This window comes from Halteromyces radiatus, assembly GCF_025201355.1.
Source record: "Halteromyces radiatus strain CBS 162.75 chromosome Unknown BX664scaffold_2, whole genome shotgun sequence".
Lineage (NCBI taxonomy): Eukaryota > Fungi > Mucoromycota > Mucoromycetes > Mucorales > Cunninghamellaceae > Halteromyces > Halteromyces radiatus.
In genome coordinates this window covers 71,414-86,943 of record NW_026251688.1, presented here as the reverse complement: position 1 = coordinate 86,943, position 15,530 = coordinate 71,414, and the positions used below count along the sequence as shown (strand labels likewise).

At 31.8% G+C, this 15,530-nt stretch overlaps 9 protein-coding genes across 9 annotated transcripts; 8 read left to right on the top strand and 1 right to left on the bottom strand.

Annotated features, from left to right (window-relative positions):
* Positions 1-289: 289 nt before the first annotated feature.
* On the top strand, positions 290-890 carry BX664DRAFT_323290 (uncharacterized protein). Its single transcript, XM_051543631.1, has one exon. It carries the CDS (start codon positions 371-373, stop codon positions 665-667), a length of 297 nt encoding a protein of 98 aa, XP_051402407.1. The 5' UTR covers positions 290-370; the 3' UTR covers positions 668-890.
* A 1,631-nt stretch (positions 891-2,521) lies between these two features.
* BX664DRAFT_323288 (uncharacterized protein) lies at positions 2,522-3,512 on the bottom strand. Its single transcript, XM_051543630.1, has 2 exons — positions 3,215-3,512; positions 2,522-3,122 (listed from the first exon to the last, which is right to left on the bottom strand). The coding sequence occupies exons 1-2, from the start codon at positions 3,476-3,478 to the stop codon at positions 2,580-2,582; spliced, it is 807 nt and encodes a 268-aa protein (XP_051402406.1). The 5' UTR covers positions 3,479-3,512; the 3' UTR covers positions 2,522-2,579.
* Positions 3,513-3,902: 390 nt separating this feature from the next.
* On the top strand, positions 3,903-5,106 carry BX664DRAFT_274062 (aspartate-semialdehyde dehydrogenase). Its single transcript, XM_051541236.1, has 2 exons — positions 3,903-4,202; positions 4,258-5,106. The coding sequence occupies exons 1-2, from the start codon at positions 3,923-3,925 to the stop codon at positions 5,052-5,054; spliced, it is 1,077 nt and encodes a 358-aa protein (XP_051402405.1). The 5' UTR covers positions 3,903-3,922; the 3' UTR covers positions 5,055-5,106.
* A 44-nt stretch (positions 5,107-5,150) lies between these two features.
* Positions 5,151-6,307, top strand: BX664DRAFT_53997 (ribosomal protein L23/L15e core domain-containing protein). Its single transcript, XM_051549618.1, has 3 exons — positions 5,151-5,275; positions 5,579-5,857; positions 5,919-6,307. Exons 1-3 carry the CDS (start codon positions 5,273-5,275, stop codon positions 6,030-6,032), a joined length of 396 nt encoding a protein of 131 aa, XP_051402404.1. The 5' UTR covers positions 5,151-5,272; the 3' UTR covers positions 6,033-6,307.
* A 196-nt stretch (positions 6,308-6,503) lies between these two features.
* On the top strand, positions 6,504-7,650 carry BX664DRAFT_258374 (aspartic peptidase domain-containing protein; the record flags this gene model as incomplete). Its single annotated transcript, XM_051540548.1, has 6 exons — positions 6,504-6,698; positions 6,793-6,814; positions 6,888-7,084; positions 7,151-7,241; positions 7,316-7,333; positions 7,460-7,650. 6 exons carry the CDS (start codon positions 6,504-6,506, stop codon positions 7,648-7,650), a joined length of 714 nt encoding a protein of 237 aa, XP_051402403.1.
* Positions 7,651-7,711: 61 nt separating this feature from the next.
* BX664DRAFT_290901 (uncharacterized protein) lies at positions 7,712-8,270 on the top strand (the record flags this gene model as incomplete). The annotated part of the gene is made up of 3 exons (XM_051541916.1): positions 7,712-7,926; positions 7,988-8,175; positions 8,249-8,270. Coding segments are annotated over exons 1-3 (249 nt in total), but the record flags the coding sequence as incomplete, so codon positions are not given.
* A 412-nt stretch (positions 8,271-8,682) lies between these two features.
* Positions 8,683-10,461, top strand: BX664DRAFT_274055 (uncharacterized protein). The gene is made up of 7 exons (XM_051541235.1): positions 8,683-8,848; positions 8,923-9,168; positions 9,247-9,276; positions 9,337-9,619; positions 9,719-9,900; positions 9,992-10,121; positions 10,196-10,461. The coding sequence occupies exons 1-7, from the start codon at positions 8,828-8,830 to the stop codon at positions 10,372-10,374; spliced, it is 1,071 nt and encodes a 356-aa protein (XP_051402401.1). The 5' UTR covers positions 8,683-8,827; the 3' UTR covers positions 10,375-10,461.
* Positions 10,462-10,688: 227 nt separating this feature from the next.
* Positions 10,689-11,933, top strand: BX664DRAFT_323281 (ClpP/crotonase-like domain-containing protein). Its single transcript, XM_051543629.1, has 4 exons — positions 10,689-10,897; positions 11,014-11,275; positions 11,360-11,564; positions 11,621-11,933. The coding sequence occupies exons 1-4, from the start codon at positions 10,718-10,720 to the stop codon at positions 11,838-11,840; spliced, it is 867 nt and encodes a 288-aa protein (XP_051402400.1). The 5' UTR covers positions 10,689-10,717; the 3' UTR covers positions 11,841-11,933.
* A 780-nt stretch (positions 11,934-12,713) lies between these two features.
* Positions 12,714-15,361, top strand: BX664DRAFT_346252 (T-complex protein 11-domain-containing protein; the record flags this gene model as incomplete). Its single annotated transcript, XM_051547517.1, has 3 exons — positions 12,714-14,330; positions 14,414-14,603; positions 14,664-15,361. 3 exons carry the CDS (start codon positions 12,714-12,716, stop codon positions 15,359-15,361), a joined length of 2,505 nt encoding a protein of 834 aa, XP_051402399.1.
* Between the last annotated feature and the right edge of the window lie 169 nt (positions 15,362-15,530).

Sequence of the window (15,530 nt, the reverse complement as noted above, 5' to 3'; positions counted from 1 at the left end):
ATTATGAGAAATCATTCAGATGTTTTTGAAATAGACGTTGACCTTTTTTTTTTTTTTATAAATTGATGTCTTTTTACCTTATTTTCTTCTTCTTTAGCAGATCTTTATTATCTAAGCAGCTTGATTATTTCATTGATCATCCTTTTTTTTTTTTATTGTTAATGAGTCACATGGGGTCTTTTTTCTCTAGGTAAGACGAAAAATCTTTTTTTCGCCGCCTGAACACACTCGTTGATTATCTGATGGTCCCAAAAAAAAATCAACGATCATCCACATATAAATAAGGGTCTTTTTTTTATATAGATAATTTATTCTTTTTTCCTTTTTTTTTTTCTTTATATATATTTTTTTAAAAAGATCCATCATCATCATGCGATTCTCTTTCTTAATTGTCTTGGTCTTATTCTTTTTCCATCAAGTATTTGCTACTAACAACCAGGCAATGACACCGTCATTGATGGCACGACAACAAGCAAATGCACCCATGGCCATGCCTTCTCAAAGAAAACGAGCACCTACTATTTGGGCATCTCCTGAAATACTTCAAAATGGTACCTTGTTTTATGTAGCCATCTCCATCTCTACTTTACTTTGGTGTACAGGGAAAGGTGTTGATATGACTTTGGATCAACAACAACGACAAGCTGAATTTGCCGCCTGTCGTTAATTTTTTCTTTTTTTCTTTTTCTTTTTCCTTACATTTTTCTTTTTTTTTGATGATAATATTATATCCCTCTCCCCATCTCTCTACTTTATTTACATACATATATATATTTGATAACCTCTTTCAAGTTAATATTTAGTTTCTCTGTATCATACCAATTCATCTGTATATTTTAAAATCATCCCTGTTGTATTATTTGTTTCAATAAAAACTCCTTTTGAACTTTTTTTTTTTGGCCTAGTCTCCGAGTCAACCCATCTGATAAAAAAATTTTTTTTTTCTTGTAAAGGATGATGAACAAAGTTCCGATGACAGATGAAGTTGTCCTCTTTATTCAAAAAAAGCGAATAGATATGGATAAATAACGTGATAAGGTGACGATTTCATTAATACGCAACACGTCCCTACAATCATCGTTAATATACATATATAAAGAGATGCCCAAAATATCAGGTGGATCCATCATTGGAGATTTCTGAAATCAGTCTCCCTGCATTGTTCTGCAAAAAAAAAAAAAAAAAAAAAAAGGTCAACTCCTCAATCATCAACATATATTTTTGGCCATATTGATATCACTTGATGGTATCCCAATCTATGAAAAAAAAAGATAATATAGCGACATCAATCAAATTTGATGATGGATATTTTCTACATCCACCTGTACTAACTATGACATGAAAAAAAACATATGTTTCTTTATTGATAAAAATAAAAGAAGGTATATATAAACCAACGGTAACTATAGTAGAAGAAGTGGTTGATTGTGTTGATCATCCGATAATGCCGAGAAAATACCTTGTTCCGCGATGATTCTCTGTTAGTCAAGTATGATCTTCCTCAGTGTCATCCAATTGTTTGTTGTGATCTCTTGCCAAAGGTGATACAACGTTGAGTCGATCTGTTGCTTCGTTTCTTAAAAAAAAAAAAGGCTTCTTTTGAGTCGATTGCCACAATTTTTTTTTTCGTCACCCATCATCCAAACATAAACTTACTTAATATGATTCTTATGCATAGTATCTGGTTAGAATGGATTGAGCTTGCGTATAATCACTTGCTTCAGTTCATCCAATACATGTCCATTTTGATCATTCAAGCTCATTAGGGTTTTATTTTCCTATAATATTATTGTAAAACATAAAATATAAAACAAACAATTGGTCCTTAAACATATCTATATACAAAAGGAAGTATGGATATTGAGTATGTAAATATAGTTTGCATCATTGAACTATAAAGAGAAAGACGCTTTAGTCAAAGGAAGAGATGTATAGTTTGTGGCGGCTTCCCAAAAAAAAAAAAAAAAAAAAAAGGTGGAACCTGGATTCCCTTATTAAGCAATCGCGTGTGGTTTCACCTACTACTATGCACTTTTTCAGTGATAAAAGTATTTGTTACAGTCATCCTTGAAAAGAACCAAAAAAAAAAAAAATACAATTCTGCGAATACATAATAGTACTTACAAATTGTTTGGAAAAAATCACCAGATGCATGGATATATGACAGATATGATATTATATGTACATTGTAAAAATCATCTAGAGTCTCAATCAATACTGTAAGCATAAGAGTACAGCAACAAACAAGCAGTTCATTACTGTATCCTTATTGAAACCATTCATCAAAGTAAACTATGATATGATAATATATATATAATTTCTTTATTGTTTCAAAAAAAAAGAGTATTAATAAGTATAACTATAAACTATTGATATTGATTTGGCTATATAATATTTCTATTCGAGAAGATAATAATGAGAAGATAATAATGAGATGATAATAATGAGATGATATGGTATAATGTAAAAACATAAAAAAGGGGGGGTATGATCCACGAATGAGTTTTTTTTTTTTTTTTTTTTTTTTTTTTTTTTTTTTTTTTTGCAAATACATGGTGATGATAGAGGCAAGTAGTTGATCATGACATTGAATGGTAGTCATCATTTTTCGTTCCAAAAAACCAATCATCATTTTCCGATTTGTTGTTGTCATCACCTTTGGTTGTGGAAATACTACGACTACTGCTGCTACTGCTACTACTGGCGATATTATTATTGGTATTGCTATTGTTGAGTTGTTCATCCACTTCAGAGCCAGTATTTTCATCATCATCGTCATCCTCATCATCATCATCATCGTCGTCTAAAATAGGAGGTCGCAAGTGGCAAAAAGGAGAGTAATAAATGTTTTTTGGTGATAAGGCTTCATGACGATATAATTGGAATTGTTTTGCAATCAAAAGAACAGCACGTTCAAAATATTCAGCATGATGAGGTATGGTTGGAATGGAGATCGTCATAATGTGTTCAGTAGTATGTCGTAAAGCGTCAGGTTCAATGGTGATTCTAGTTTTGCTGGTATGGGCGATATCATTCAAAACACAACCTTCTGTCAGTTTTGCAGGCACACTTTGAAGTTTTAAAGCTAATTCACTTGGAATCAAAAACTTGAGCCATACTTTCTATATTATCAAAAGATAAAGAAAAAAAAGTGAGTGAATGTAAAATGAGATCCCTTTTTCTTTTTTTTTTTTTTAAAAAAAAAAAAAACTACCTGGTGATTATTCGTCCACATTATAATTAAAACTTCCTTCCATGCTTTAGCAAGATTGATGACAGAACCGGTGATACTGCAAAGACGTCCAAGGTAATCGTGAGTGTCATGAAGAATTAACTTGACTTTGCAAGTTCTTTCCAAATATTGGTGAGTTGTTCCTTTTTTGCCAATGAGTTTGAAAGCAAATCTGGAGTCAAGAAGAGACCGTAAAGTCACAGGTCCATTTAGATCATTATCCATATATTTTCCAATTCTATTCATAATTCTTTCTGAGAGATTTAAAAAAAAAAAAAAATGAAAGGAAACGAAAAGAAAAATGAATATTCCCATTATTTTTCCACCTTGTTTTGAATATCCGCTAACAGCCTTTTTTTTTTTTTTTGTTGTTCTGATATATGGATATGAAAATTCTAATGAAACAAAAATAACTCCATAAAAGTTTATTTTGTTAAAGTCTTATAATGATGATACGATCACACACTTTTTTATATAATAGACTTAATATACGTGTTTGTAGATGAAAAAAAAAGGGTTGGTTGAAAAAGGTGGGTACCTTTTATGGAATATTGTGTCACGTTATCCCAGCCACTGATAGATTTTTGAATCATAACTTTTGCGATCTTTGACTCATTTTAGGTCCACTTTTTTTTTCTTCCTTTTCTTTTCATTTCTTTTTTTTTTTTTTCTCTTCTTTATAAATACATTATGGTTGGGATAAAGAAAGTGGGTATTCTTGGTGCCACTGGTACAGTTGGACAACGGTTTATTTTATTACTTGCCAATCATCCTTATTTCACTATCCATGCTCTTGGTGCTTCTTCTCGATCTGCTGGAAAACAATACAAAGACGCTACAAAGTGGAAACAAAGTCAACCTATTCCTGATCATATTAAACAACTTATTGTCAAGCCTTGTATCTCCTCTGAATTCAGTGAATGTGATGTTGTCTTTTCTGGTTTAGATGCTGATGTTGCTGGTGATATTGGTAAATAATAATAAAAAAAAAAAGAGAGAGAAATACTTATTTATTTATATTATAGAAATGGAATTCTTGAAGGCTGATCTCGTTGTTTTCTCCAATGCCAAGAATTATCGTCGTGATCCTGTTGTTCCTTTGATGGTACCTACTGTGAATTCTCAACATTTTGATATCATTCCTCATCAACGAAAACACTATGGATTGAAAAAAGGATTTATGATCACCAATGCCAATTGTTCCACGACTGGTCTCGTTGTACCACTTAAAGCTTTACAAGATGCATTTGGACCTATGAGTCATATTATTGTACACACTCAACAAGCCATCTCTGGTGCTGGTTATCCAGGTGTGCCTAGTTTGGATATCTTGGACAATGTTGTACCTTATATCAGTGGAGAAGAAGAAAAGATGGAATTTGAAGCTCGCAAGATTTTGGGTGGGTTGACTCAAAGTCAAGATGGTTTTGATTTGATGGAACAAACAGTGGTATCAGCTACTTGTACGCGTGTTCCTGTTTTGGATGGTCATTTGGAATCTGTCTCGGTCAAATTTGTCAATGGTCCTCCTCCTTCTGTAGATGCCATTTATGATGTTTTGGAACGTTATACCTCAGAAGCTCAATCTCTTCAATGTCCTTTGTCTCCTGAATCTCCCATTATTATTACTAAGGAAGCTGATCGTCCTCAACCTCGTTTGGATCGTGAATTATATCGTGGTCAAGCTGTCACTGTTGGTCGTATTCGTCCTTGTCCTGTGTTGGATATTAAATTTACCTTACTTGTACACAATACTCTTCTTGGTGCTGCTGGTAGTTCAGTATTAAATGCTGAAATTGCTGTTGCAAAGGGTTTGATTTAGAATTACTTAGATGATTATTAGATAATAAACTCTTTTTATGATAATCTTTTCTTTTTATGATGATCTTTTTTTTTTTTTTTTTTTTTTTTTTTTTTTTTTTTTTTGTAAAACCTATGGATGTGACAACGGAGATTGAATCATTAATTTTTTTGGGAGAGCATAGGGTGGACAATGGACTTTGAACCTGCGGTATATCCTTCTTTTCGAATACTCACATCATGGTAAGCATGAATGACACATTAGATAATACAAATGAAAAAAAAAGCTTAATATAGTGAAAATAATAAAGAACGAAAAAAAAAAGACGAATACGATGGATATACTGGATGGATAATGAATGATGGGATGGATGGATGGATGGATGGATGGATGGGTTGGAGGGACGAAGAATGAATGGACACCATGACAACCAAAAAAAAAAAAAAATAGACATACACATTTATGATGATATAAAGGGAACGTTTTGTTTTAAAATATACTTTTTCACTCATCCTTTTCTCTCTCTCTCTCTCTATATATATTAGGCCGACGCTTCTGTCACTATTCGTACTCGTAAATTCCTTACCAACCGTTTACTCCAACGTAAGCAAATGGTGGTGGATGTGATCCATCCCGGTCTTGCCAATGTTTCTCGTGAAGAACTCCGTGAAAAGCTTGCCAAGATGTACAAGACTGACAAGGAAGTTGTCTCTGTCTTTGGTTTCAAGACTCATTTTGGTGGTGGTCGTACTACTGGTTTTGGTTTGATCTACGATTCTGTTGAATCTTTGAAGAAGTTTGAACCCAAGTACCGTCTTGTTCGTGTAAGTTTGGAATAAAATAAAATAAAAATAGTAGATGACTTAATACTATTATTATCTATAGATTGGTTTGGCTGAAGCTCCCAAGGGTGGTCGCAAGCAACGCAAGGAAAAGAAAAACCGTGCCAAAAAGTTCCGTGGTACCAAGAAGGCTGCTGCCAGTGGTGGCAAGAAATAAACTGGATAGTTACTATTATTATATATATATATATTATTTTCATTCTTTTTTTTTTTTTTTTGTTGATCTCATTAAAAACCCCCGTATATTATGTATTGATCTGGATCTTATGTCTCCTGCCTTATCTTTTTCTTTTTCTCTTCGTTGTATCCGTAATTCAATGAACATGGTATGTGTGTTTATATAAATGTAGTCTATTTATTTGGTTCCAAAGGATGAAATGAATGGGATGATGATGTTTGGTTTATCATCATATGTATCATATCACTAGCCTATATTATATTTGTATCTATTTTTTTTTTTTTTTTTATTTTTGTAACGCATGGATGAACAAATTCAATAAAGTGTGTGGGATGATGGATCGAAATTTGGATATTAGAATTAGAACTGATATTCTAAATAATAAGAAAGTGGAAAAACTATATAAAGTAGGTAATTCAAGTAGAAAAGTAAAATGATATTAGAAAACAAATGCAGAATTTTGGTGGATTATTGTGGATAGTGGGCATTGTGATTGGATCCATATATTCTGACATTGTTCGTGGTGATGATGGTTTATTATCCCTTCGTTTTGTGAGCACAGACCTTAGAATTTCTTCTACTACATCTGATGGTAGAAAACATTTACATAACGTAGATGTTCCATTAGAAAACATTGATATTGCCGTAAGTAGTATAGATGACTACTTTGAAAAAAAAAAAACTCTCCTATAAAACGAAATCATTAAACTAAACTTTTTTTTTTCACGTACAATCGCAGTATTTGATTAACTTGTCTATCGGTAAACTCCGTTCTATCCTTTTTTGCTTTAAAATAGAACTAACTTTTTTTTTTTCTTTTCTCTTCTTAAAAAGGTACTCCACCTCAACCATTCACTCTTTTACTTGATACTGGCTCTTCTTCTACTTGGGTACCTGCTTATGGTTGTGGACGTTTTTGTGGATTCCCTACACATACATTACAACCTAGTAATTCAACTACCTTCAATTCATCTAACTTGATCTTTTCAGTCACTTACGGTCAAGGTTATTCTCATGGTCTTTTTGCAAAGGTAATAATAATGTTAAGTTTTTATTTTATATATATATCTAAAATAATTTTTTTTTTATTATTTTAGGATACTTTTACGGTAAATGGTGTTCAAATACCAGGTGTCAATTTTGGTGTTTCTTATGCAAATGATGGTGAACTCACAGAACCAGGAGCTGGTAAGAAATAGAGAATTCCTTTTACTATATTAATCAATGAATATTCCTTGCATTTTTTTTTTTTTTTTTTTAAGATGGTATCCTTGGTATAGGTAATAAATATTTTAAGAAAATAAATTGTGATATAGATAACTGATTTTATTTATTATTATTATTGTTGTTGTTGTTGTTGTTGTTGTTGTTGTTGTTGTTGTTGTTGTTGTTGATGATGATGATAGGACCTGACGCACTTAGCAAATTCAACAATCCAGATGGTAAAATATTACCTACATTAGTGACATCTATGGTAGATTATGGTATCATTAGCAAGAATGTATTTTCGATCTATTTCCGTCCCTTGAAAGAAAATGTAGCACCTTGGGAATCACCTATTGATGGAGAAATTACATTTGGAGGCGGTAATAATTAAAAAAAAAAAAAGAACAACAGTTATATATGAATAATCATCCTCTTTTTTTTTTTTTTTTTTTCTCTTAGTGAATATGACCAATGTCAAGGATACTATTGTTTATGCTCCAGTAACAATGAATCCTGATTTACAAGTAAGTATTACCAAAAATAGATTGATGCATTTCATTCATTATTATTATTGATTAGAATTATTGGGCAACTGATATTGATGATATTTCTATTGGAAATCAAACGATGAATATGACCAAAAAATTATCAGCTTTGGTTGATACTGGTAAATGAGAGGATAAAAAAAAAACAAAGATAGTTTTATTCAACTTTTTTCTTATTAATAGGATCAACATTGATTTATTTACCACCTACTGTGATTCGTCAATTATTTGGACGTGTAGAAGGATTCCGTAGAGCCAATGGATTATATATTACTCCTTGTGATAGTAAACAATTACAATCTATCACTTTCCATATTGGCAACAATAAGCATGTCTTAACTCCGAATGATTACTTGATTCGTCGTGGCAAGGTAAAAATAAGAAAAAAAAAAAAAAGGATGAAAAAATAACTCATTGAAATTGGGATATTTATGACAACTGTAGTTAGCATCCATTATTGGTAATATGTGCACTACTTATTTTATGGATTCTCCTCCTGGGTTTAATGCTATTCTTGGATATGGATTTTTACAACAATTTGTTACAGTATTTGATAGTGATAATAAAAGAATTGGGTTCGGTCAAAGGGTATAAAAAAAAAAACCTTTAGAACGCGCCATTTTTTTTTTTACATATATATATATATTTATTTGATTTGATTTTTTTTTCTTTTTGGAATAAAGAAATGAACGCCACTTTTTCCATATCTTATTGTATTTACTTTATAAGAATAGTAGTGTAATTAGTTTTGTTACACCAATGAAATGTTCAATTTACTACCGTCTGGACTCCCCTCTCTAAAAAGCTATTAGCCGGTGTTTGAAAGTACCCAACATCATACTCCTTTATCTTCTGTCTCCTTTTTTTTTTTTTATTTTCTTCCTTTTCTTTTTCTTTCTTTCTTTCTTCTTTTCTATATATATTTATATCCTTCATCTACATTTAAAAGCAGCTGGTTTGCTTTTTCTTTTCATTCCCCCCTCCTCCTCGTTTATTATATTCTTCCTTACTATAATATATATTATGCTTACTCTTCAAAAAGTGGTAAAGTTGTCAAATATATAATATTTTATTTTTATATTCTAATATTTTATTTTTATTATTTATTTAATGAATAGATTGATCGAGTGACAGAAACAAAATGGTCAAAATTATACATTTCAGTAGCAGTATTGCAATGTATTTTTATTGTGGTCATTCAACTTATTATATGTTCACAAAATACATTACAAGCCAATATGTTACCATATACAAGTACTAATAGCGCGATGACTTTTAGTACAGACTCTTCTTATATTCCAGAAATGGCAGCTGATAGACTTGGAAGAATCAAATGGGAAAATATTGCTTTTGTTGGTTTTCAAGTAAAAAAAAAAAAAAAAAAAAAAAAAATTCTTATTATTTTAGAAGATTGTTATACTCATCATCTATACTATAAATAGGTTTGGTTTGTCGGAATGGCATTTGATGCGGTAAGTGCGGAAAAGAACAAACAAAATCAAGAATATTTGATTGATTCCTTTTTATTATAGACTGTTTATCAAAATACTGCTGAAATCTTAGCTTTATCTATTTTAAATGTGATTTGCGCTATCCTTGGTGCTCTGGAAGTAGTGGATGGACATAAATGGCTTGAAAGATTAAAAACTACTCATTACAGTACCGAACCTTTGGCATTGGCTGAAAAATTAGAAATCGCTTTATCTGTCGTCATTATGGCTTTTGCTTGTGCTTTAGCTTATCTTAGTTACGAAATGTCTCGACAATTTGGTTGGAATATATATAAGAAAATTGGTGCTGATATTCAAGTACAACGTAAGTTAATATATATAATAATATAAAAAAAAGGAGTAAAATAAACTGATTCTTTTTTTTTATTATAATTTACTATTATTATTATTTAACATCTTATAGGAATGTATCGAACTTTTCAATTCTTTGTATTATCTCTCAAGATTGATATATTTACTGGTTTCCTTGTATCCATCTTTTATCTTATTCAATTTGCTCTCAAGAAAGGGATTATGTGGGAAAGTGGAATTCAACTTGTAGTCACCATTCTCATGTTACCAATGCTTTATTTTGCTCGTACAGCTGTAAGTATTGATTTATTCATAGGTTGAAATATATTTTTCACTAAATACGATGATCTTTTTTCCTTTTCCCTTTTTTTTAATATATATATAGGGAAGCACTGAAAGTACTGGTCGTATGATTGCATTTATTACATTTCAATGTATTGCCATTGTCCATTATGTGCTGATTTTGACTCAAACGTTTGAACCTGACAACTTTTGGTATACATGGATTGTATTAGGTAGATAAACAATCTTTTTTTTTTTTTTGGTGATTGATATTTCTGAATACTCATTTTTTTTTCTCTTTTTTTAGTATTCGTTAGTTTTGCTTCTGATGTCATCACAATCACATTAGGGATCATCTGTATGCGAAATTTCGGTAAAGGATTGAAACCATTTGTTCAACGTGGTAGCAACAAAACCAAGTTACAAGACTTGGAAATGAATGACAAGGCCAAGGATAGACAAAGTTGGAGAATTGATGATGATTAGTTCTTTTTTTTTTATTTTTATTATTATTATTTATTCATGTACCTTAGTTCATCATTTACCCTCACCAATATATATTTTATTTCTTTTTCTTTTAAGTGCATTATTACATTTTGAAATAAAATGATTCATATTAACAACATTCTTTATAATACCATATTTCTCTTTTATGTTTAGTAAAAAAAATAAAATAAAATAAATCATGCTATTGTGTAAGTTTTTTTCCCAAGCTCGCTGGAATTAAATGTAATTATTTAAAAAAAAAAACGCAGTTGGTGATTCTTTTTTCTTTCTTTTCTTTTCTTTATAATACCATTCTTTTTCTTTCTCTTTCTATTTATAAAACATGTCAATATCCAATTTACCTCAAGTAAAGAACTTACTTTTGACTATTCCTATACCTCATGTGCTTTTGATCACTATTAATCGACCCAAGAATTTCAATTCATTGAATCCAGAAACCAATTGGGAAATGCATCGAGTAGTGGACTGGGCTGAAGAAAATGATTCTATTTGGTGTATTATTGTAAATATATATATATATATATACTTATTAGGAAGGATAGTTAGTTGATGGATATTTCTTTTTCTTTTTTTATTATTTCTCACACTTTTTTTTTTGTTTCATTGATTTAATCTTAGATCACTGGAAAAGGAGACAAGGCTTTTTGTGCAGGATTTGATCTTGTTTCTGGTCATCAACATCGGGAAGAAAATAAGGCAAATAATACTGTGGGTGGAGAAAAAGTACCCTCTGGATTTGGTGGAGTTAGTTTACGAAAACAAGCACGCAAACCGGTGATCAGTGCTGTCAATGGTTATAGTTTGGGTGGAGGAACAGAAATTTGTTTGGCTTCTGATATTGTGGTGGCAACCGAACGATCCAAGTTTGGTTTACCTGAAGGTAATAGAGATGATTAAAAAAAAAAAAAGAATAGATGATATGGATATATATATACTGATATCTACCTTTTTTTTTTCTAATTAGTGAAACAAGGTTTGACAGCTGCGTCTGGAGGAGTAATGCGCATTTGTAGATCTTTACCTTATCAAGTGGCAGCAGAATTATTATTGACGGGTCGATTCTTTGATGCTCAAGAGGCTTATTCTTATGGATTAGTCAACAAGGTGATTCCCAATAATGCTGATGTGGTGGAAGCAGCTCTTGATTATGCGAAGATCATTACACAAAAGTAAGACAAATTTAATCAAGATATAAATATTCACTATGATTTTTTTTTTTTGATAGTTCACCGGATGCAGTGATGCTTACAAAACAAGGATTATTATTGGCACTGGAAAGAGCATCCGTTACTGACGCAACAGATGAATGGTTGGCATCAGAGGAAGCTGACGCCTGGAGAGCTGGAGAAAATATGACCATTGGATTACGCGCTTTTGCCAACAAACAAAAACCTCAGTATCAAAATCCTGCCAAAATTGTCAAGAAAGGAATTAGCAAGTTATAATATGACAAGGATATATATAGTATGATGATTTATTTTTATTTTTATTTATAATAATAAAGAAAAAAGAAAAACTTTTACTTTATTTATTCTTCATTAGCTTTATGGAAGAATCTTTTACTATGTATATTATTATTCTTCTATAATAGTTTGTTACTTAGATCTGATGTCTCAGTTCAAATCAAGATTATGCACGAAAACTGGGATTCAATCTATAGCATAATTGGGATTTTAAAAGGCACTTATAGAGAAACAAAGGATGATTGGAAGAAGATGAATAATAATCAAGATATTATCAAATAAGGATCAAAAAAAAAAAAAAACATACGATCAGTTTCGGCTCATTTTTCTATATAGTAACTTCATCATCTTTTTTTTTTATTATTAATGAGATGTTACTTTAAGTTTTTCTGTTTTTCTCGGCTGGGGTAATTTCTACTCAGAATCCATTCATCAAGACGAAATTGAAATATATAGAATAGATAGAAAAAACAAAGTAATTACATTACTAGGTATTGAAGATGCATTTACGATAATGACCAAAAAGTAGGAGAAACCAATTTTTTTGGTAAGTGAACCCAAAAAAAAAAAAAAAATTTGCCCCAGTTAACTTTGGATTGAAACCCCTACCCGCTTTATTTTATTTTTATTTTTTTTTTTTTTAAAGAAACTATTTGCTTTTTTTTTTTCTGCCTTTCTTTTTCTCCCCGTTTTCTGGTTTTTTATTTTATTTTTCCATTCTATTTGCTTTCTTTATATAACTCGCTTTTTTTCTATCATTTTATTCTTTATTTTTCTTTTATTTTACTTTTAGATTGTCCTTATCGGCATATCTTTTATTCTGTATCATATTTCATCATATATATATATCTAAATATGTTACGTGAAGAACCTATTCAGTTTGCCAATAATCAACATAGAAAACAACGATCAAATTGTGGAATAAATATGAAAATCATTGAAAACAGCCAGTCTTATAATCAATCTACCGATGACACTTCAATTCAACATACAAGACCATGTCAATCCAATCATCTATCATCCAATTTATTATTTTCTTCCATCAAATCATCATCATCATCTTCATCAATATCATCCATACCAATAAAACATATTGATATTGCATCCTTATTGATCAAGTTACAAGATCAATATACTTTACCGTCCTTTCTACAAATCTCCTCTTTGGCTCGTATCAAACACCTTTTCGCTTTATGGTTTAATGCTACTTTACGACCGGATCTTCGGCCTATATTTTGGATTTGGCTATCTCAACCTCAACGACTTTTAATTCGCTTACGGTTACGAAAACGCAATCGACGGTCTATTATCAGATCTCATTCAACTTTTCAATGTCGCAACAGATCTCGTCTTCTTTGGTATGGTATCTATCCAATCCCTCCAACAAGACGGACTCGTGCCATTTGGAAGAAACAACAAAATGCTGTTTGGGATACATCAACCACCACATATCCTATCTTCACTGGTTATCGACATGATCAACTTCAAATTCTTTTATCACAATCGGAGAAAGACGGACGATCATCATCATCATCATCGTCAGCAGAGGCAGGTACGACAATCCATTTGTCAATTTTACCAACGAAAACCACATCATCATCATCATCATCATCATCCTCATCATCATCAATATCATCGACAGTATCATCAACCTGCAATGATAACATAGAGGAATCATCAAAGCCAGAAGAAAATAACAAACAGCAACGACAGTGTCATCAACAGCAACAAAGTCAACAAAATCATCATCATTATCATCATGCACAACCGCAACGCGAATATGATCAGAAGCAACAAGGGCAGGAGCGACGACAGCAGGAGTTATCGCCACAGCAACAACAAGGACATGATCAGCGACAACGATATCGACAAAGGAAAAAATGGATCCCACCTATCAATTCGGAAACACTGCAAGAGTTATCGATTACCAACATATTCAGAGGTATCCAATTACGCCATGACCTTTTATTTGATCCAGGTCTTAGCTTCCGACCCAATTTGGATGGTAGTTCTGGTCGAGAAAAGTGCAAAGAGGCTTTACGATATTGGCGACGAGTGGAGCGTGCTTTCCAAAAACTTCAATCCAAGGAACAACAGGTCATCTCTCAAGATAATGATGATGATGATGATGAACAATATCTATTTCTACGAGTATTATTGGTAGAATTGCAAAAGATATTGATCTCACTTCATTCTCCTTATGTCTCTTCTCCTGCAAGCAAGGAAATGTGGATGTGGCCTTCGCATATCTCTCTGGATAATCTCTGTGTTACGTTGGATGCTGATTACATTATTCATCAAATCAAACATGGTATCTTTTGTCTGGATTCATTGGTCTCCATGGTCATCCCTCTTTTGTCTTCCTTGTGCTCAGACACTCCTCGTCTACAATTATTACAACATTCTCTCTCTGAAAACCATTTTTCAACCGCTTTACGACAATGTTTCTCTATTTTGGAATCTATCAAATTGGTAATCAACAAAAAAAAAAAAATAGAGGAGTTCTTTTAAAATCCATATGTTTCTAACTCTTTTACTTTTTTTTTTTTTATTAGAATTGTGCAAACAAAATCTTACATGATTATCGATCCTATCTTATTGAAACATGTCCTCAAATAGAATATCAATGCTTCAAGAAACAACTAAATAATGGTGAAATAAAACTGGACTCGACACATCAATGGCTATTACATACCTGGCAACGATTAGGAAAAAAAGCTTCTTTTCTGGAAGTATATCATCAAGGTAATTTTTTATGACCACTCTTTTTCTTTTTTTTTTTAATTTTTTTTTTTTTTTTGATAGGACTTGTTTTTCTAATCATGAATGATACCCATCCAATCCATCGGTTCCCAATTACCTTACAGTTTGATGAACGACGTTTGACTCAACAGTTTCGACAAGAATTCCAAAGTCTATTATTGGCGTCCATCATCCTCATTCCTTATCGATACCTTGCTGGACCTTTTGCAACCTCTTCTGATATGGCACGACTGAAACGAACATGTGCAGAATTATATAGGGAATATTTAGTATCACTTCATCATGGATCGACCATTGATATGTTTTTTGGTGCAATGGATGAGCAAGATGTGACACAAGATCGGACGATTCTACGTATGTGTTCTAGATTAGCTTACAAGGCCTGTCATCGAGCATTTCAAGCACATTATCGACATGATCCTATCAACCATCTAGGTCCTGAACAACTCTGTCAAGTCTCACAATTCTGGGCAAGTTGGTTATTGATTCATTTGACAAATCACTCCCACGTGTATTCCATGATGTATCAACGTCTATGTGATCTGTTATATTTTATCTCTCAACATGGTGCTGCTTTAGAACAAGGTACTTCAATGGCACTGATGATGGATCGTATGGTGGGTTTACAAGAAAACATTATGACTCTTGGGGAAAAAATCAAACTCTTGGCCGATTTGAATTTAAAAACCTTTGGTCCTGTATATAGATTATTATCCATAGATATTCTTCAACATCTTTAGTTATATATATATGTTTGGAAATAAAGAAAAAAAAATATCATCTTGTACTATTGTTATATTTACTATAGAGGGATCATAAAGAATTATTATCATTCAATGATCAACGGAAAGAGTAATTCGCATGCGTGCTTTCTATAAGGTGTTTGGTTGGATGAAGAAAAAAGAAAAA